The sequence below is a fragment of the Parus major genome, chromosome 5 (assembly GCF_001522545.3).
Source record: "Parus major isolate Abel chromosome 5, Parus_major1.1, whole genome shotgun sequence".
Taxonomy (NCBI): Eukaryota; Metazoa; Chordata; class Aves; order Passeriformes; family Paridae; genus Parus; species Parus major.
Window position 1 is genome coordinate 3,986,239 of NC_031774.1, and position 19,429 is coordinate 4,005,667.

Genomic DNA, 19,429 nt, shown 5'->3' on the forward strand with positions numbered 1-19,429 from the left:
GCGGGGCCGTGCTGTAGGGCAGGACGGAGCCTCAGGTCCGGATGGGGCCGTAACCTCTGCCTCGTCCCCATCCATAGGGAGCGCGTCTCGCGCAGGCTCCGCCCCTTTGGTGACGTCAGCACCCCGCTCCCTGCGCGCGGCCACAGCCCTGAGGCGCAGCCGCCGCCGCCGCCGCCATGGGGAAGAAGGCGCGGGCCGCGCCCGGACGCCGGCCCATCCTGCAGCTCTCCCCGCCCGCGCCGCGCCGCGACGAGGCGGCGGGACCCGCGGGAGAGGGGGGCGACTCGGGCTCCGAGCCGGGTAAGGCGAAGAAGGCGGGTGGAATCGGGGGGCGCTTTGTTGGTGGGGCGCGGCCTAGTGCGGCCTAGCGTGGCCTGTCGGTACCGGGAGGTCTCGATCCGGCCTCCCCCGCTGTCCCCCCGGTCCGAGCCCTCCGCGTAATTGACGCTTCTGCCCCGCAGATGAGCCCGAGACGGTGGCGGAGCCGCCCCGCAACCCGCCCAATCCGCCGCCCCCCGTTCCCGCCGCGGTCAAGGCCACAGGTAAGGGAGCGCTCTGGCGTGAGACGCGGCATTACATCCCCCCTAGAACACTCGGGGGAGAATTTCAGGATTTAGGGGTGCTGGCGGCCCCCGATGCACAATAATTACAAAAAAATGTTAAGAGTTCTGGTTATAAATGGGACTTTTTGGCTTAAATTAAGGGGATTGATTCAGATGTCATTTTTTGGGTCCAAAACATGATTTTTTTCTTAAGTTCAAATTATGGGGGGTTTGGTCCTAAGTTTAGCCGGTTTTGATACTAGATGTGGAGCGTTAGGGCTCCTAAATGTAGGAGTTTGGTCCTTTGTGTGATTTTTTTTTTTTGTCGTATGTTTGGAGTTTTGGTCCTAAAAGTGCAGGGCTGTGAGGTTCCAAATAGTTTTTGGAGGTGCCGAGTGTGGGTTTTATGGTTCTAAGCGTGGTGGGTTTTGTGCAAAACATAAGGGGTTTTTTATGTGACTGTGTTTGTTCCCCTCTCCATAACCCCTTATTTTTAACACAGGGTAATCATCCACACTCAACTATTACTTTTAAGGGAAGAGAGTTAACCCTTTCCTAAATAATACACTTTGGGGCTGGAGTTGTTTCCATTTTAATTATTTTAATCGTGCTGTTATTTCCCAAGAGGCAGCTGCTCATTCTTAAATGAGTTTTGTTACTGGTTCTTGTGCTGTTTCCCCCCTGGCACTTGGACGGGGGCTGTTCCCCTTGGGATGACAGTGGCACCTGGAGCGGAGGGTGGGGGTGGGATCCAATGCCCTGTGGCAGCAGGAGGATTCCCCTGAGGATTCTCTCTCCCTTCTCCAGGAGGTTTGTGCCTGCTGGGTGCCTATGCTGACAGTGATGATGAGGAGGGCGAGACACCGGAGAAGCCGGCCCGTTCCACGGATGCCAATGGCAGCAATTCTGCTGACATCGACAGCACCTTGGCAAACTTCCTGGCTGTGAGTGCCACTCCGGCCGGGACGACAAGAGGGAGGGGTGGTTGGAGGAGGGGAGTTTCACAAAGATACTGTCATCATCCAGTTAGTGCTTTGATTTGAAGCTCACAATGGGACGCTGTTTTTACAGGAGATTGATGCCATCACGGCCCCTCCGCAGCCCGCTGAGCCCACCCCTGCCTCCTCTTCCTCCTCCTCTGTGCCACCCCCCACGCCTCCCCGCCCGGAGCCGAAGGATTCGGGCACAGGCCCATCGTCGGGCACAGCCAACGGCACGGGCTCGACACCGGCCCCAGAGTGGCAGTATGACACCCAGTGCTCACTGGCCGGAGGTGAGCGCCATTCCTCTCTCCAAAGGGGGTGCTGACAAATGGGTGTCACTGGGGAGAGGGGAGTGACAGGCTGCCCTTGTTCCCGGCAGTGGGAGAGCTGGAGATGGGCGACTGGCAGGAAGTGTGGGATGAGAACACCGGCTGCTACTACTATTGGAACACCCAGAGCAACGAGGTGACCTGGGAGCTGCCGCAGTACTTGGCGACGCAGGTCCAGGGCCTGCAGCATTACCAGCACAGGTGGGCGAGACCTCCAGGATGTTTCCCTGTGGGATGTTGTCCCAATCCCACCCTTCATTCCCTCTTCTCTTCCTCAGCAGCACTGTGGCAGGCACTAACGGCAGCTTCATGGCAACCACAGAGCCATTCTCTCAGGAGAAGGGGACCCCAGGCAGTGCTGGCCGTGGGACTGGCCTCAGCAAGCGGGAGGTGAAGAAGGTCAGTCATTTGGGTTTTGGCTGTCACGGGGCTAGCAGGCACCTCCTTGGGCTTCCTTGAAAGCAACTGGGATGCTCTGCTCCATCCACAGCCCTGGGAGGGGCCTGGCAGTGCATGGGCTTTCCCAGGCAGCTGCCAGAAAGCTCACACGGAGCTCATCCCACAGGAGGTAAATGAAGGAGTGCAGGCTCTCTCCAACAGTGAAGAAGAGAGGAAGGGAGTGGCTGCGGCCCTCCTGGCCCCGCTGGTGCCTGACGTGGTGAAGGAGGAAGAGGAGCGCTGGAGGAGGAAAGTGATCTGCAAAGAGGAGGTTGAGCCACCTGTGGAAGAGGAGGTGAAAGTGGAAGAGGCGCCGGCTGCCCCTGAAGAGCCAGAGCCCAGCACGGACCCCCTGGAAGACACAGGGCAGGAGGATCTGTGCAGTGTGGTGCAGTCAGGGGAGAGCGCGGAGGAGGAGGAAGAACAGGACACGCTTGAGCTGGAGATGGTGCTGGAGAGGAAAAAGGTAAGGGGAGATGTTTGTCTTGGAAACAGGGCTACACATGCAGGCACAGCATTGCTGGGAATAAACGGGGATGTTGTGTCTCGACAGGCAGAGCTGCGTGCCTTGGAGGAAGGCGATGGCAGCGTTTCGGGCTCCAGCCCACTCTCCGATGGGAGCCAGTCAGCCTCGCAGGATGCGTCCCGCAGGCTGGCCTCCAAGCGAGGGAAATGGAAACTGTTTGTGGGAGCCACCAGCCCTGAGTCTGCCAGTCTAGGCTCCAGCAAAACCGGCCGGGAGAGCCCAGAAGCAGGAGAAGCAGGTAATTGGAAAGGCTTCCTTTGGAGGGAGGAGCAGGGGGTCTCCTTTCCCTGAAGACCCACAGAGCAGAGCCGGGAAGGGCCATGAGGTACGTGTGCCAGGTGGAGACAGGCTGAGGGGTGGCTGTGTCACAGGCCAACCTCACTGGGATAAGCTGCTCCTCTGCCAGTCTCCCTATCCTAATTACCCACATAGGGAGAAGAGTGTCATATTCAGTGGTTCCTTGGAAGAAGGGACACAGATAGCAGCTGCCTCATATCCCATTGCTTTCCTGTTCCTCCCAACATCACAAATCCAGCCTATGGCACACTGGGAATTGTCACCCTCCGCTTCTAAAGTTCAGTTTTTGAGCTGCCTGGTACCAAATTCCAGACAGCTGAAGTGTCCCTGGAGTCACTCCAGGGCCCCACACTCAGTGTGTAGGGAATGTAACTCCAGCCCTTGTGGCAAGGCAGCCACTGTTTCTGTGGGGCTGGTTCAACTCAGAGTGTCTGTGGATGTATCAGTCATACACAAGTACCCATCGTGTTCCTGTTGGATCCCCCAGAGCTGTGCTTCCCAAAATGCACCAGCTATAGCATTTTAAGGAACACTTTGTGTTCCCATCAGCTCTGGGACTCCCAGATTGTAGAATCGTGGAGTTGTTCAAGTTGGAACATGGAATCCAGCTATTCCCCCAGCACTGCCAAGGCCGCCACTAACCCATGTCCCCAAGTGCCACATCCACATGGCTTTTTAATCCCTCCAGGGATGGGGACTATAACTCTACCACATCTATGTGCAGCCTGTGCAAGGACTGGACAACTCTTTCCATTAAGAAGCTTTCCCCAATATCCAACTCAAACCTCCCCATGCACAACTTAAGGCTGTTTGTTTCTCTTGTTCTGCCTCTTGTTCCCTGGGAGCAGAGCCTGACTCCACCCTCCTCTCAGGGCATTGTTGGGAGCAAGATGGTCCCCCCAATTCTCCTTTTCTCTGGATGTGCCAGTCCCTTCCCAGCACACGATTTGTGTGCCTGCAGCACTGAAAGCTGAATCAAACTGCTCTTCCAAGAAAAAACTGGTACTAAAGTGCATGCAGCAGGCTGTGTCCTGCTGGGCCTGCCCCATCCCGGGGTTCTTGTGGCCCTGAGGTGCCTCTGCTTCAGGCAGGGGCATGAGCTGGGTGACAACTCTGTCATTAAATCAGGGATGTCATTTTCGCTTAGGAAAATGAATGGTTTTGCCAGAGGGCTTTCCAAATACCCTGAAGCCAGCTCTTCGCAGCACCACCAGATTCCACCTTAACCTGGCGAACAACAAGCTGTCACTCCAAAATAACCAGTTTAAATTGAGCACCCTGCTGCTGGAGCATGATTTAGGGAAGTGTCCTGCCTTCCAGTGCCAGGATGTGATGAGAACTGGGGTTTCTTTCCCCAGAGGCCTGTGGGACTCTCTCATAAATTTCCTTCCTTGGAATTGATTGCTTTTAGTCATCTGAAGGCAAAACCTTCTGGTATTGGCAGCTTTTGGGGACCTCTTCAGTCTTTCATAATTAACTCATTGAATACCTAGTACCTGTAATTAACAGATTATTAAGATGACAGATTTTGGGGTTTAGTCTCTTCCTGCTTCCCTGATGCCAAATTTACCAGGTCTTGCCTCATTTCTTCTTTGCACTGTAGCAGCCTCTCCCCTTCCCATGTTATCCTTCTGGAAGGATCGCCACCATCAAAACACAGAGCGGTTACCATCTTTCCTTTTAAATTTCAGGCTTTTGTCACTGGCTCTGGTGTGTCCTAGTTCTTTCCCCACTGTTACCCACATTGGTTTTGGTTCCAGACACAGTGTCCAGCCAGCTGCTGGCACTGCCAGGGTGGTGGTGGGACAAGGACTGACCTGTCCTTCCTTCTCCTGCAGCTCCGAGCACAGAAGCAACTGATCCAAGCTCAGACAAAGAGACAGAATCTGAGGAGCCTCAGGAAAAAGCCAAATCACAAGGGGCTCCAAAAATGGAAGAGGAGGAGCAGGATCTAAAGGTACGGAGAGGCAGAGGTGCGTGTCTGTGAGATGAGGGATGTCATGGGTACTCCAGCTGCCAGCAGAAACAAGGGACACACTGGCTCCCCCAGCCACCTCTTCCCTGGGAACACTGGAGCTTTGGGCTCTGGATTTGACCCACCTGAAGCTTTTAAAGCTTTAAAGCTCAGATCCCTGTGGGAGCAGCTTGTGAAGGAAGGGCTGTGCAGGACTGGGACAATATCCTGTCTCCAGTAGGATTCAGCAGCAAAAGCTTGGATGAAAGGAGGGTGTGGGGGGGAAAAGACTGAGCCCTGGGTGTTGTTGTGACAGAGAACAACGAGTTTGATCTTGACTTTGTTTTCACCAATAACAATATTCCAGTCTCTGGCCCGCTCAGTCGTCCCGTTTCCAGGCTGAAGACTCCTCGTCCGTAATCTCTCCGTTTCTTGAGGCTGACGGTACCACTCTGCCCTTCGCCCGGCATTACTTTTAGATGAGAGCTGGGGAAGCCCTGGGGATTTCTGCAGGATCCTGCTGATAGCTCTTCTCTGAGCCTTGGTTTGCTCCTTCAGCTGCATTGGATCAATTCCCTGATCTATAGCAGAGCTCCAGGCTCTAGGGCAGTATGACAGAGCAGTAGGGGAGATCTTTCTCATTTGTCATTTAGTCCCCATGTCACTTATTACCGTGAGACCTCCTGCAGCATAAAATTTGGCTCTGGAGTAATTCTGTGACATTGGGAAATGTGTCACCTCCCTGTGGCAGATGGGGAATCGCCAGCTCATGGTGGAGCCCAGGTGGAACCCGCAGTGAGAGTTGCCCATCCCTGTCCTCATTTCCCACCACTTAGAGAATTTCTGTGGTGTGAAAGGGAAGGTCCTTTTGTCCTTGTGAGAAATCCCACATCTCTCCCTTAAAGCAACTCCTTAAAGGATTTTAAGATGTGTCATTCCCAGATCAAAATTGAGCCTCCCTCAGTGCAGTATCCATTTGTGACCTGATTTTTAAATCAGTTTATTAAATAAAAAAAATGTAAGCCTGTAGCAGTGCTGGACTTGCTGGTCCCCTCTGCTGTCCCCCCTCCCTCTGGTCCCAGTAGGTGCTGTGACAGACCGTGTGGTGCTTTTCCATGCAGGATTCCCTTAGAGCTGTTGGAGGAATGCCGGCTCCCTGGGTAACCAGTACCGTTTGCTCATCGGGTTGGGATCTCTCTGGTTACAGGAGCTGCGACAGCGCCACCGCTCCCAAGTCACCCTCTGCTCCGGGATGTTCCCTGGCTTCTCCAGAGCCACTTTAACATGGGAATTCATATGCCTGCCTTGGTCTTCTCTAGGGCTTGCTTGTCTGGCCTATTCCCTCTCTAGAGACAGATGCTTCCTTGGTGGCTTTGGTGGACATTCCAAAGCCTCTTCTGAGGAGTGAAGTTAAAAATAGACATTTTTAAAGCGGTGGTGATGCCACTTGCAGACATCCCTGTTACTGTTCCTGATTCCTTTCTGACTTGTGGCTGCTTCCATGCAGTGCCTTCAGGCAGGGGGATGGACACAGGGATCCCCGTGTCCCCAGATTGGAGGTTTCACTCCCATGGGATGCTGGGGATGAGCAGCCATGGTTGCTGTGAGCTGACCTGAGTTTTGATGTAGCTGCTTTCTCTGCTCTGGAGTAAATCCAGAGCTGATATCCCTTTCTGCTGCTTTCCAGCTAGTTCCTCTAGAAAGCAATTATTTATAGAACCTGGAATGACATCCTGGCCCATTTGCTTGGGAAATATTCTTAGATATATGCCATGGCATTGGTTCTGCTGTAACTCCAAAATACCAGAGCTACCTGAGCCCATGCTGTCCTTCCGCACAGAGTCAAGCGCAGTCTGTGGAGGAGCTGTCACCCAGCTGTCACACTGCCCTGTCCCTGGGGTGCAGGATGTAGCGGGACTTAACAGAGGGAGTGACAGGCACACAGGGCCAGGGTGGCACGTCCCGGTCCCTCCAGGCTGAGGGGCCACGGGTGGTCCCGAGCGGTGTTTCCTGAGAGCCGCGGGGCCACAGCCGCCCGATGCTGCTCCCAGAGGGCAGCTCTTGACTCTGCCCTTTCTCCTGGCAGTTTCAGATTGGAGAGCTGGCCAATACTCTGACTAGTAAATTGGAGTTCCTGGGCATCAACAGACAATCTATCTCCAACTTCCACATGTTGCTGTTGCAGACAGAGGTAACCGAGCCTTCGCCCCTCGCTCCGGCCTTGTGTTCCGGAGCGGATCGGATGCAATCCGCCGTCCGAGCGCCGGTGCTGCGTGAGCCTCGTGGCGCCTCGCCGCGCAGGGCCCTCCCTTCCTCGGCGGGGGGAGAGCGTGGCTTGGCGCGGAGGTGGGGTGTCCTCCTCCTGGCCCCCCGCGTCCCGTGCCGGAAGGGAGCCTCCCGATCCTCGAGTCCTGTCCCCCCCGGGGCCACTGGCAGCCCACCTCAACGGCTTCCCCCGGTTCTTGCCCTCTAGACCCGCATTGCAGACTGGCGAGAAGGTGCTCTCAATGGAAACTACCTCAAACGCAAACTCCAAGACGCAGCCGAACAGCTTAAACAATACGAAATAAACGCCACCCCTAAAGGCTGGTCCTGCCACTGGGACAGGTACGCGCTCTCCTCCTTTCTCACCTTTCATCTCTGACATCTCAGACATGATTTGTGACCATCAACCACCCGACGACGCTGGCGCCGTCCCTCTGGCAGACTGAGAGCGGCTTCTGTTAGTGCTGGGCAGGCAGAGAAACGTCCGGCACTCGCAGAGTTTGGGCCGGCCGCCAAACTGAAGGATCCAAACGGAGTGCCCAGTGCTTTGCGACGGAGCCGATTCCCTGACGGACAGAGCTGGTTGTCCCTCTCGCGAGTGTCCAAGCGCTGTGGAGGGCGGGCCTGGGGGGTCGCGCATGCGAGAGCTCTGTGAACTTTGCAGGATCTCTGGATCAACTCTTCTGACCAACAGCTCTTCCAAAGGACAAACTTCAACTCACCGACGGAATGAAGAACAAGATTTCTGTCTCCTGCCAGCAGGTCAGACCCAAACATTTCTTTGTCTATTTGGCTTTCTTGATTAATTTTCCTTTGTTTGAAATCTTTGCTCTTTTGTTTTTCAGCTCCCAGATCCGCTCCCTCTCTCTAGCATTCACTGTGTGTTTGACACCAAGAGTATCATAAAAGCCTCTGCGCACCATGGGGTAGGGGGGCAGCCGCTTCCCTCCATTGGGCTGTTCCCCGGTGCCTCTTCTCGGAGGGCGACTTTCAGCCAAGGCCGTGCTGAAAGTCCCAGTGTTAGCGAGACGTCGCCAGCGTTCCCGGCCCTCCCCTCCCTCGGAGCGGGGGGCTCAGGGCGACGTTCCCGCAGCCAGCGATAGCAAATAGCTTTGAGCGAGTCGGCTCGGGCCTCTCCTGCCTCTGTCCTCAAAGTTGTTTGTTGCGTGTGGGAGAGTGGCAGCCCTGCTGCACGAGGGTCTCCCCTGCGAGAGCGCACCGCTGTCGTGGGCAGGCCCACCTTGGAGTGTCGGGGGCGGAGAAGGGAAGCTGAAGCCTCCTTCTCTTTCTTGTGATCTAGGGAGCATAGACGCTATTTCTATGTTAACGAGCGCTCGGGAGAGTCGCAATGGGAGTTCCCCGATGGGGAGGACGAAGAGGAGGGACAGCGAGGCGCCGCCGACAGAAAACCCGACGGTCCTCCAAAGCCACCTCCCAAAGACAAAGGAGAGCACACCGAGGGGCCCGCCGAGCGCCCCACAGGTACGGCTGGCGGCACTGGGGGTCCTGGCCCCAGAGCGGGGAGTGGGGGGCAGGGCAGTCCTCGGTGGTGGTGTTTCCAAGTGGGGACCGCAGGCAGGAGCAGGTGGTGCAGACCATAGGCTGGGCATTCAAGCCCGTGTCAATGTGTATTCTTCAGGCTCCCTTTGTAAAGAATCCTTCTCAGGCCAAGTTCCTGCTACGTCTCTCATGCCGCTCACTCCATTTTGGACTCTGCTTCAGTCCTCCGTCCCGGTCCTCCAACCTCCCTTGCCTTTGGAAATGCCTCCGCCGCCTCCACCCCCCCCAGACTCACCCCCGCCGCCTCCCCCACCACCCCCACCGCCTGGAGAAGACGGGGAGATCCAGGAAGTGGAGATGGAAGATGAGGGGGGTGAGGAGCCGCCTGCCCCAGGAACTGAAGAAGATGCTCCCCTCAAGTCCCTGGTGCGGCCCGCTGCCAGCAGCAGCCAGGTGAGCATTGAGGCAAGGGCTCCACTGATTGCAGGTTGTGAGACTCTGGGAAATGGGTGTATAACAGTGCTCCTGGCTCAACACTCACCTTGGCACTCTCTTCCAGGTCACCGTTGATCCAAGCCCAGCCCCGCTGCTCTCGGCCAAACCACAGAAGAGGAAAGCAGTGGAGATGAGCCCGGGGCTGATGCAGCGCACGGCCACCATCGGCAGCTGCCCCGTCATCTACAGCCAGCCCCTGATGGCCACGGGCAAGTACCAGCCATCAGCCGTGCCCTTGGCCTCCCTGAGGCCGCGCCAGCGCCTCCAGAGCGAGATCCAGGGACGCCCCAACCTCCGCATGGCTCCGGGCCACGCCGGTCCTCAGCCCACGGCGCTGGGACTGCAGTCCAGCTACCTGGGTGTGACGGGACCTGCCGCGCCTTCCATGATGGGATACTCGGAGTGCGCCGTGCCCGTCAGCCTGGCCACCACGGCCGCCGCGCAGCCGGTGCCGGCACGGGCAGCCCTGCCAGCCGCCAGCACCGCGGCCGAGCAGCCGCCGCCCCCGCCACCCCCACAGACACCCCCACCGCCTACCCCCAAGGCTCCGCTGCCTCCAGAGAAGGAGAAGCCAAGGAAGGGACGCAAGGACAAGGTAGGCCGGATGGGTGGTCCTACATCGGCAACATTCCTTCCCTCCTCCCTTTCCAGCCACATTCACCACTGTTATTTTTGTGGCACAGGGCAAGAAGGGTAAGACAAAGATGCCATCGCTGGTGAAGAAGTGGCAAAGTATCCAGAGGGAGCTGGATGAGGAGGAGAATTCCAGCTCCAGTGAGGAGGACCGGGAGACCACAGCCCAGCGGCGCATCGAGGAGTGGAAGCAGCAGCAGCTGATGAGGTACAGATTCCGGGTGCTGGCACCAGGACATTTGTAAATGTCCCTTGTAAAGGTGGGGGATCCATGAGAGGACCAGCTGGGTGCTGACATCCCACTTTATCCCTGCAGTGGCATGGCCGAGAGAAACGCCAACTTTGAGGCGCTGCCAGAGGACTGGCGTTCACGGCTGAAGCGGAGGAAAACGGCCTCGAGCACATGAGGCATGCAGTGCCATGCCCACCTCTTGGGGTTTTTTTGTTTTGTTTTGTTTTTTTTACAGATGTACAGTTCCTTTGACCATTGTCCAATAAATTGTAGCAGTTTGGGAAGTGCCATCTCGTTGATTCTGCTGGGGGTGGGTGGTAGATGGGGATGGGGAGCACAACAGACCCCTGGAATCCACGACTACAAGTTGGGTGGGTGGGTGTGGATTGTGGAGGGCAGGAGGGCTCTGCGGAGGAAACTGGAGAGGCTGGATTGAAGGGCTGAGGGTAAAGGTGTGAGGGTAAAGGCCAAGTGCCGGGTCCTACACTTGGGTTACACAAACCCTGTGGAATGCTCTAGGCTGGGGGAAGAGAGGCTGGAAAGCTGGGAAAGGCCCTGGAGGTGCTGGTGAGAGCAGGTGAACATGAGACCAGGTGGGCAAAAGGCAGATGGCACCTGGGCTGTTACAGCATTGGTGTGTGGCCACAGGCCTGTCCCCTGTTCTGGCACTGCTGGGCCACTTCCAGCCCTGGGGACAGATTTGGAGCCCTCATGGCAAGAGAGGGGCTGTCCAAAGAAGGGAATGATGCAGGGGAAGGGTCTGGAGCACCAGGAGGAGCTGGGGGTGGCTCAGCCTGGAGAAAAGGAGGATCAGTGGGGACCTTCTGGCTCTCCACAAGACCCTGACAGGAGGGTGCAGCTGGGGGGTCTGTCAGGCTCTGCTGCCAGGGAACAAGGACAGGACAAGAGAAAACAGCCTCAAGCTCTGCCAGGGGAAGTTTAGGTTGGACATGAGAAGGAATTTCTTTATAGAAAATGGTGTCAGGCATCAGAATGGGCTGCTCAGGAAGGTTATGGAGTTCCAAGCCCTGGAAGTGTCCAAGTAATGACTGGACATGGTACTCAGTGCTCTGGTCTGGGTGACAAGGTGGGGATTGGTCACAGGTTGGACTCAAAAGATCTTGGAGGTCTTTTCCAACCTTAATGGCTCTGAAATCCCTCTGGCTCCTTTCCCAGCTCTGCTCTGGGACCGCCCTATTCCTCTCTGTAGCTCAGCAACCACATGCCAGCCCAGCCCTGACACTGCCGCTGCTGTTCCGGGTCTCCCGGAGCTCTCACAGCCATGGAGCCCACAGGGCACCGCGCTGCCCAGGGAGGGGAGGGGGCTCTGGGGGGGTTCGGTGGGGGACAGGTCCTGAAGCCCTATGACAGCTTCATCCGCACCCACCTGCGCTTCTATGGCTACTTCCGAGGTGAGCCCTGGCCGCTGTGTTGTGTCCCCTCCTGTCCCTGGGCCTTGTCCCCTCTGGCCCCCTGCTGCAGTGCTGTTCTCCCCAAGATGAGAAGACGGGCAGGGAAGAGACATCCACCATGGGCAGCACCGGCCATGGCTGGCAGCAAGGTCCTGGGCACAAGCCAAACCGTGAGTGAGACCCTGCAGCCCTTCACAGCCCCCCAGCACAGCGTCCTCCCAGCACAGCAAGTGTGATGGGAGGGCTTCTCCCTGCCCCTGCCTTGGTTTTGGGGGATACCACTACCCCAGCCCCACTGGAGACCCCCAGCCTTTCCTGGTGCTCTTGCAGCCCCCGGGGTGGTGGAGCAGACGCCCTGCCAGGGCAGGCTGGCCCCCTCAACACAGCCCTGGAGGTTTCCGGGAAAACCACAGGCTCCATTCTCCCTCCCCGCTCCCCGCTGGCCTGTGGAGTGTGAAGTCATCCAGGAGACAATTGAGCACATTGGTGAGAGAATGCTCCAGCTGTGCCCCCACCTCACTCCTGTGCCAGAACCCTGTTGTGCATATGGCATTTGTGTCCCCCTGCCTCCCAGAGTGGGTCCCTCCTAAACCGGAGCCCTTCTGCCCACCCATGGGCCTGGAGCAGGAGCTGTACACCCTCGGTGAGGAGCAGGGCACCGTTGTCTACCACTCCAGCCCAGGTAACAGAGCACGGGCAGCGCCCCTGAGTGCCTCCACTCTCCCCAGACCCCCACCACTGTCTCTGCTCCCCCCACAGCGCTCCAAGGCTCCTGCTTTACCCGTGCTCGGGTCGGGGGTGCCCCGGGGCCGCTCTCCTCGCCAGCAGCCCCCTTGGAGGGTCCCCAGGACACCACGCTGCTCTTTGAGTCCCGCTTTGAGAGTGGGAATCTCCAAAAGGCCATCAAGGTGTAAGAGAGAGAGCGGGGGGCATGGGGCCTTTCATGTCAGGCCTGGGTCCAGAGCGTGACCCTTCCCTCCACACAGGGGTCCCTACGAGTACGTGCTGACGCTGCGGCCGGACCTGTACACGGCCAAACACATGCAGTGGTTCTACTTCCGTGTCCAAAACACTCGGCGGGAGCCGCTCTACCGCTTCACCATCGTCAACATGGCCAAACCCAAGAGCCTCTACGGCCAGGGCCTGCAGCCACTGCTCTACTCCCAGCAGGATGCCCAGAGCCGTGGCATAGGCTGGCGCCGGATGGGGACTGACGTCTGCTACTACCGTGGCAGCGCGGGGGAGCCGCCGATGTTCCGGCTCAGCTGGACGGTGCGCTTCCCGCACGACGGCGACACGTGCTTCTTCGCCTCCTGCTACCCCTACACCTACTCGGACCTGCAGCGCTACCTGCGCGCGCTGGCGGCCGACCCAGCACGCTCGCGGTACTGCGCGGTGCAGGCGCTGTGCCACAGCCTGGCCGGCAACACCGTGTACCTGCTGACCATCACCAGCCCAGGCGGCACGGCCGGCAAGCGGGTGGTGGTGGCGAGCGCCCGCGTGCACCCTGGAGAGAGCGGCGGCTCCTGGGCCATGAGGGGATTCCTCGATTTCCTGCTGAGCGCCCACGCGGACGCGAGGCTCCTGCGCCGTCTCTTCGTCTTCAAGGTGGTGCCGATGCTCAACCCCGACGGGGTAGTGGTGGGCAACTCCCGCTGCTCCTTGGCGGGACGGGATCCCAACAGGGCCTATGGGATGGCGCTTCCCGGCTCCTTCCCTGGTGTGTGGCACCTGCGGGCCATGGTCCAGAGGTGAGGGAGGCATGAGGAGCCGGTGGGACAGGGCCACTCCTGTGGCGGTGCTGGTGGCCATATCCTGATGTGTGCAGGGTGCTGGCGGAGCGGGAGGTGCTGCTGTACTGCGACTTCCACGGGCACAGCCGGAAGAACAATGTCTTCATGTATGGCTGCGATGCCGGCGGGGATGGCACCGGGACACGGCTCCGCCAGCGTGTGTTCCCCCTGATGCTGAGCAAAAACGCCCCCAACAAGGTGGGACACGGATCCCTCAGGGCTACGTGTTGTGGTGACAGTGGGAATGCAGCCACCATGCTGCTTCCCGAGCTGTCCCTCTGGGGTTGGGACCCCTCTGACCCTGGGGCCCTCCAGTTCTCTTTCTCCAGCTGCAAGTTCCAGGTGCAGAAGAGCAGAGAGGGGACAGGCCGGGTCTCCATGTGGCGCCTGGGCGTCTCCCACAGCTACACCCTAGAGGTGGCTTTCAGTGGCTCCACGCTGGGTGAGAGGCTGCCACAGCCACAGGGATGGTGTCAGGCGGGTGGTCCTGGGTTGGGGAGCTGCCCTTGTTTCCTTTTCCCTGTCCCCTCCAGGCAGGAGGAGCTCGCACTTCAGTGTGGAGGACCTCGAGTCACTGGGCCGTCTCCTCTGTGACACCCTGCTTGACTTCTGCGACCCTGCGCCCGCCAAGGTGGGCTTGGACCTGGCCCAGGGTGCCCCGGTGCCGTGGGACCACGGTGACACCGGGACACCGGCACTGTCCTGCAGTTCCAGCAGTGCCTGCTGGAGGCGGATGCGCTCCTGCAGCAGCAGATGGGTCGTGAGCCGGGCTCTGGAGGCAGCTGGAGCGATGTGTCCCCCTCAGAGCTTGAGTCCAGGTATGTCATCCCCTGTCACCCCATGTCACCCTGAGGTGCCACTGAGGGCTGCAGATGGCTCTTGCCCCCTGCAGCACCAGTGGCTCCGACAGCTCTGTGTCCGATGGGATCCCAGATGACTTCCACAGCCCCGACCGGCCAGTGAGTTTCCATGTGCCACTGATTTTGAGGTGGGAGGGACGCAGAGCCAGGGTGGAACAAGGTGACAGAGGGTGCAGATGTCCCAGTGCCACTTTACCACCCAGCACAGATGGAGCCACACAGGAGGAAGCGGTTGCAGAGACAGAGAGCAAGGAATTCCCTGCGCCGAACAAATCGGAGCCTCACCAGCTTCCCGGTGAGCCTGGAGCCACCACAGTTCATCCAGGCCCCGAGGGGACAGTCCTACAAGGAGACTTGTCCCCAGTGCTGTCCCACACCTCAAGTGGGTCTGACCCCTCTCCTGTGCCCCCCAGGCTGGGACCCGCAGGCATCCAGTTCTTCCTGGTGTCCAGAGTGGAGGTGGCAGTGCGAGAGAGAAGCTCAAAGCCAGCTCCAGTGTCACCTTTCCCAGGGCAGCTGGAGCAGGGAATGTCCCCCGTGCCATCGCAGGAGAGGTGTCTGTAGCTGACTCTGGAGTGGCCCTTCCCAGGGCACCTGAAGCAGGGAATGGCCGCTGTGCTACCACGGGAAGGCATCAGCTGAACAATGGCACAAGCGCTGTGACACACCACAGGCCACCACTGAGCTCCTGCCGCCGTGGTGCCACCAGTGACTATTCCCGGGATCCAGCAGTGGGAGCGATCCCGGGGCCATCCTGGCAGCGGGGCAGGCGCAGGCCCCAGGACAGAGCACATCCCCTCACTGTCCCTGCAGTGGCCTCACGCTGCTCCGCCTGCGCTCGGCAGTAAAGATGCTGCCACCTCCGTGTCCATGCCTGGTGCTGCCTGTTCTCATTGCGATGTGATGTCCCCTCAGGGGTCCCTTTGTCCCCGGGCCCGGTCAGAGTCTTGCTTGCACCCAACCCCGAGCCACCATGGTGTCAGCCTATGCCTGTGGTGTTACCTCGGCCCTACCACGGCGGTGTCACTTTGGGCTCTAGAGATGCGGCGTCGCGAACTCTGCCACCCTGGCGTCTCCTCAGCCCTGCCACCACGCTGTCCCCCTGTCCCCACGGTGTCCCCGCAGGCCCCGCGGGTGCCCCAGGCCCGCAGGCCCGGTTGCCATGGCAACGCCCCCGCGGCGCCGCCGGGCGTTTCCATGGCAGCCGCTGCGCTCCCGGGGCGCCCCCAGAGACCGGAAGTGCGTAACGGCAGCGCCGGAACTACCGGGGAGGCGGAAGCGGAAGCGGCGGCAGCCGGGGCCGTGTCCTTCTGTGCCGTGACGCCGGGGCGGCACCATGGTGGACACGGCTTCGCAGGTGCTGCTGGGCTCGGGGCTCACCGTGCTCTCGCAGCCGCTTATGTACGTGAAGGTGCTGGTACAGGTAAGGGCGGGAGTGGCGGGGTTGAGAGGGGGTACCGGGCTCGGTGTGGGCCGCGCGTGGGGTATACAGCCTGCCCGTCCCCGCTGCAGGTGGGCTACGAGCCGCTGCCGCCCACCCTGGGGAGGAACATCTTCGGCCGCCAGGTATACCAGCTGCCCGGCCTCTTCTCTTACGGTGAGTCCGCCCCGGTGGGGCCGCCCCGGCGCCGTCCCGGTGCCGCCGTGGGGTCCCCCCGGGGCTGACGGTCCCCGCTGTCCCCAGCCAAGCACATCGTAAAGGTGGACGGGAGAGCGGGACTCTTCAAAGGCCTCGCCCCCCGCCTCTGCTCCAGCGCCATCGGCACCGTGGTGCACAGCAAAGTGCTGCAGGTACCGGCACGGGCGGGGCGCCGGGCCCGGGGCGCTGCGGGAACCGGGGGTTCTGCCGCCGGGACAAGGGGACACCGGGGCCCCCTGGCTCCCCGCGCTGACCCTGCCCTTTGCTCCACAGCGGTACCAGGAGGCTGAGCAGTCTGAGGTGGGTGCAGAGGTGCTTCCCACAGGGAATCCATCCTTCCCTTCATCCCTGTCTCCTTCCTTCTCCCTTTTTCCATTTCTCTGTTTTTCTATTCCTCCCTTCTTTTTTCTTTCTCTTCTTCTTTCCCTCATTCCTTTCTCCTTTTTCTCTTTCTCCTTTCCCTCCTCCTCTTCTCTTTTCCCTTCTGTTCTTCTCTCCATTTTCCCTTCTCCATTCCTTCCCTCCTCCTTTTTCCCTTTGTTTCCCTCCATCCTTTCCTCCTCCTTCTCTCCTTTCTCTGTTCCCTCTCTCCTTCCCCTCACCCCCCAGCTTTGGACAGCCCTGGCTCTGGAGCGCTCCAGTGGGCCGGGAGCTTCCATCCCCAGCCTGGGGACATTGTCCCTTCTCTGGGCTGTTCCCAACTGTCTCCTCCTTCCCCCTCCAGCCTGGAGTCAGCAAGAAGGTGTTCTCACTGGAGCATGTGCTCAAGCAGGTGAGGAGGAGCAGGAGGAGGAGGAGGAGGAAGGCAGTGGGATGTCACATCCCTGTCCCCTCCTGCTGATGTTCCCTTTGTTCTCAGACCTCCCAGGAGATGGTCGCCCGCTCCGCCGCCACCCTCATCACCCACCCTTTCCACGGTAGGTGTCCCCCCATCCCAGGGTACTGGGGGGCGCGGTGCCAGGTGCTTCCCGTCACTCCCGTGTCGCTCCCGTGTCCCCGCAGTGATCACCCTACGCTGCATGGTGCAGTTCATCGGCCGTGAGACCAAGTACAGGTACGGCCTGGGGGCTCTGGGGGCTCCAGGAGCTTTGGGGTCCTGGCATCGCCCTGATGTTGTCCTTTCTCTTTCTCCCTACCCCAGTGGGACACTAAGCGCCTTCACCACAATCTACCAGGAAGAGGGAATCCTGGGATTCTTCGCGTGAGTGCTGCCAAGGCAGGGAGGGGCATGGCGGGGCTCACATCAGTGGGAAGGTCCCAAAGCCCTCTTGGGAGTTTCTTCAATCCCTCCAGCAGCTCCAGATCACTCATCTGAGCATCCCCATTCCCAGGGATGGCCGTTCCCCGTCACCCAGCTGCTGTGGGAACAGCTGTCCCTGTCCCAAAACCAGCCGTTCCCAGCTCTCCACAGTCGGATCCCAACCCTCAGCTGACGTTCCTACTGTTTGTTCCCTTGCAGCGGCCTCATCCCGCGGCTCCTCGGGGACATCCTCTCCCTGTGGCTGTGCAACATGCTGGCCTACCTCATCAACACATACGCGCTGGAGAGCGGGGTAGGCTCCGCTCCGGGATCCAGGGAGCCGGGAGCTGACGGGGGGCAGCTCCAGGGCTGTTCTGGGAGCCATGGCCCCTTTCTGGGGGGATTCAGGTGCTGTTGCTCCTCCCTCAGGTCTCCACCATGGCCGAGGTGAATAGCTACTCCCACGCGGTCACTGGGGTGAGTACAGCCACGGGCAGGACGTGGATCCTTTCCCTAGGGAGTGGTGTGTTCCCGGAATCCTGCGGCTGCCAGGGTGGGGATGGAGCCAGGCTGGGATCAGCCCACAGGCCAAGGGATGCTCCGTGGAGGAAATGTGTGACCCTGTGGAGGTGGCAGGAGTGGGCTCCCTCTCTGGGGTGAAACTCCCAGGGGTTCTCCCCATGTGGAGGGAAGAGGGAACATCCCACCGATCCCCACTTTTCCTGCAGTTCTTTGCTAGCATGCTGACCTACCCCTTCGTCCTGGTCTCCAACCTGATGGCTGTGAACAACTGCGGGTGAGTCCCTGATCCCACTGACACTCTGCCCTGGAGCAGCTCCTGGAACCACTTGTCCAAAATTCCCAGATGGGAAGGTGCTTCCAGTGCTCCACAAGGTTGATCCCTCTTTGCTTGAAGTGGGAAAAGGTCGTTTTGGGGTTCAACCCAGTGTGGAGCCACAGAGGGGATGGGTCATTCCTGGGTAAGAATAGTTCCCTGTGGGAATAATTCCCAGTGGGTCTTTCCCTTCTTCCTCAGGTTGGCTGGGGGTCTCCTTCCTTATGCACCCACCTACTCCTCCTGGCTGGATTGCTGGAGCCAGCTGCACAGGGAGGTAAGTGCTGAGTCTGGGATGCACCAGGACACGGAGAGGAGCCGGGTGGGAGCTCCGTGGGGTTGGAGAGGCCACCTTGGGCCTTGCGTGGCCCCTCCATGGTTGTTTTCCCTTTCCAGGGCAACATGAGCCGAGGGAACAGCCTGTTCTTCCGCAAGGTTCCAGCAGGGAAGCGATACGTGTGGGAGGAGCGGAGGTTCCGCTGATTCCGGAGATGGGAGTGGGATTGTGGAGCCAATGCTGGGCTCTGGAAGCAAAGAATCATGGAGAGTGATGATTTCTATACAGTTTTTTAAAAATCATTTCCTGCTGAGAGCTGAAGGTGCAAGTGTGAGAGTTTCTGTCCATGGGGGTTTCCTAGGAAGACGGTCACCAGCATTCCCTGATTTATCTGGGAGCCTTTTCCCAGCCTCAGACACTGTTGAGGCTGTTTCCACAGGGGAAATTCCCTGACAGCCCCAGGCACCTGGTGACACGGAGGGCCAGTGGCATGTGGGAGCTGTCAGAAGTGGGAGGAATGTATCCCTGGAAGGGGTTGTTGGACACCTGGAAGGGGTTGTTGGACACCTGGAAGGGTACTTGCAAGCCCCATGGAGGGGGCAGAGGTGAGCCTTGCACACCTGGGCAGAGGTTTGCACACCCAGGGGGGCGTGTAGGGCTGGGAGGTGCGGTCACACAGCTGGTGGGGTCACAGCAAGGGGTTATTGCACATCTGGTGGGGGCTGCTGCACACGTGATGAGGGTTATAGCACGGCTGGAGCAGGACTTGCACAGCCGGCAGAGCCGGAGGGTTGTTGCAAAGCTGGAAGGTAGGTCACACACCTGGCAGGAGTTGTTGCACACCTGGTGGAGGCTGCTGCACGGCTGGAGCGGGACTTGCACACCTGGCAGGCACATTGCGAAGGTGGGACGTGGGTCACACGCCTGGCGGCGGCTGTCGCGTACCGAACGAGGGCATGGCCAAGCTGGCAGGCGGTTTCAGACCCGGCAGGGGCCGTTCCGCACCGGAGGACGCTGTCGTGCACCGGGCCGGACTGCCGCGCCCCCGGGACGGCCGGGCCGGGGCGGGAGCGAGCTCGGTGCGGGGGGCGGTGCCGGTCCCTCCCTGTGTCCCTCCTCCCTCGCCGCTCCTCCCCGCCCCGTGCCGGCGCCATGGCGGGCCCGGGCGGTGCAGGGGAC

The 19,429-nt window shown here is 59.6% G+C and overlaps 3 protein-coding genes across 5 annotated transcripts; all 3 read left to right on the top strand.

Moving 5' to 3' along the window:
* Positions 1-161: 161 nt before the first annotated feature.
* Positions 162-10,478, top strand: FNBP4 (formin binding protein 4). 3 transcript variants are annotated; one of them, XM_015631695.1, is made up of 16 exons: positions 162-300; positions 462-542; positions 1,350-1,486; positions 1,614-1,815; positions 1,905-2,055; positions 2,133-2,253; positions 2,420-2,758; positions 2,846-3,056; positions 4,954-5,072; positions 7,156-7,260; positions 7,543-7,676; positions 8,635-8,816; positions 8,974-9,287; positions 9,394-9,924; positions 10,013-10,170; positions 10,279-10,478. In XM_015631695.1, the coding sequence occupies exons 1-16, from the start codon at positions 177-179 to the stop codon at positions 10,367-10,369; spliced, it is 3,000 nt and encodes a 999-aa protein (XP_015487181.1). In that variant the 5' UTR covers positions 162-176; the 3' UTR covers positions 10,370-10,478. The 3 variants fall into 3 exon arrangements, with proteins under 3 accessions (XP_015487181.1, XP_033371203.1, XP_015487182.1); XM_033515312.1 differs by having other exon boundaries at positions 7,255-7,260; XM_015631696.1 differs by having other exon boundaries at positions 2,136-2,253.
* Positions 10,479-11,696: 1,218 nt separating this feature from the next.
* AGBL2 (ATP/GTP binding protein like 2) lies at positions 11,697-15,435 on the top strand. The gene is made up of 12 exons (XM_033515318.1): positions 11,697-11,776; positions 11,937-12,092; positions 12,181-12,288; positions 12,366-12,516; positions 12,593-13,357; positions 13,435-13,597; positions 13,715-13,848; positions 13,937-14,030; positions 14,108-14,217; positions 14,292-14,358; positions 14,468-14,554; positions 14,673-15,435. The coding sequence occupies exons 1-12, from the start codon at positions 11,725-11,727 to the stop codon at positions 15,105-15,107; spliced, it is 2,322 nt and encodes a 773-aa protein (XP_033371209.1). The 5' UTR covers positions 11,697-11,724; the 3' UTR covers positions 15,108-15,435.
* Positions 15,436-15,541: 106 nt separating this feature from the next.
* On the top strand, positions 15,542-18,571 carry MTCH2 (mitochondrial carrier 2). Its single transcript, XM_015631705.2, has 13 exons — positions 15,542-15,682; positions 15,772-15,856; positions 15,944-16,050; positions 16,172-16,198; positions 16,623-16,670; positions 16,758-16,815; positions 16,901-16,952; positions 17,040-17,099; positions 17,358-17,451; positions 17,568-17,615; positions 17,867-17,934; positions 18,175-18,250; positions 18,370-18,571. The coding sequence occupies exons 1-13, from the start codon at positions 15,596-15,598 to the stop codon at positions 18,454-18,456; spliced, it is 897 nt and encodes a 298-aa protein (XP_015487191.1). The 5' UTR covers positions 15,542-15,595; the 3' UTR covers positions 18,457-18,571.
* The last annotated feature ends 858 nt before the right edge of the window (positions 18,572-19,429 follow it).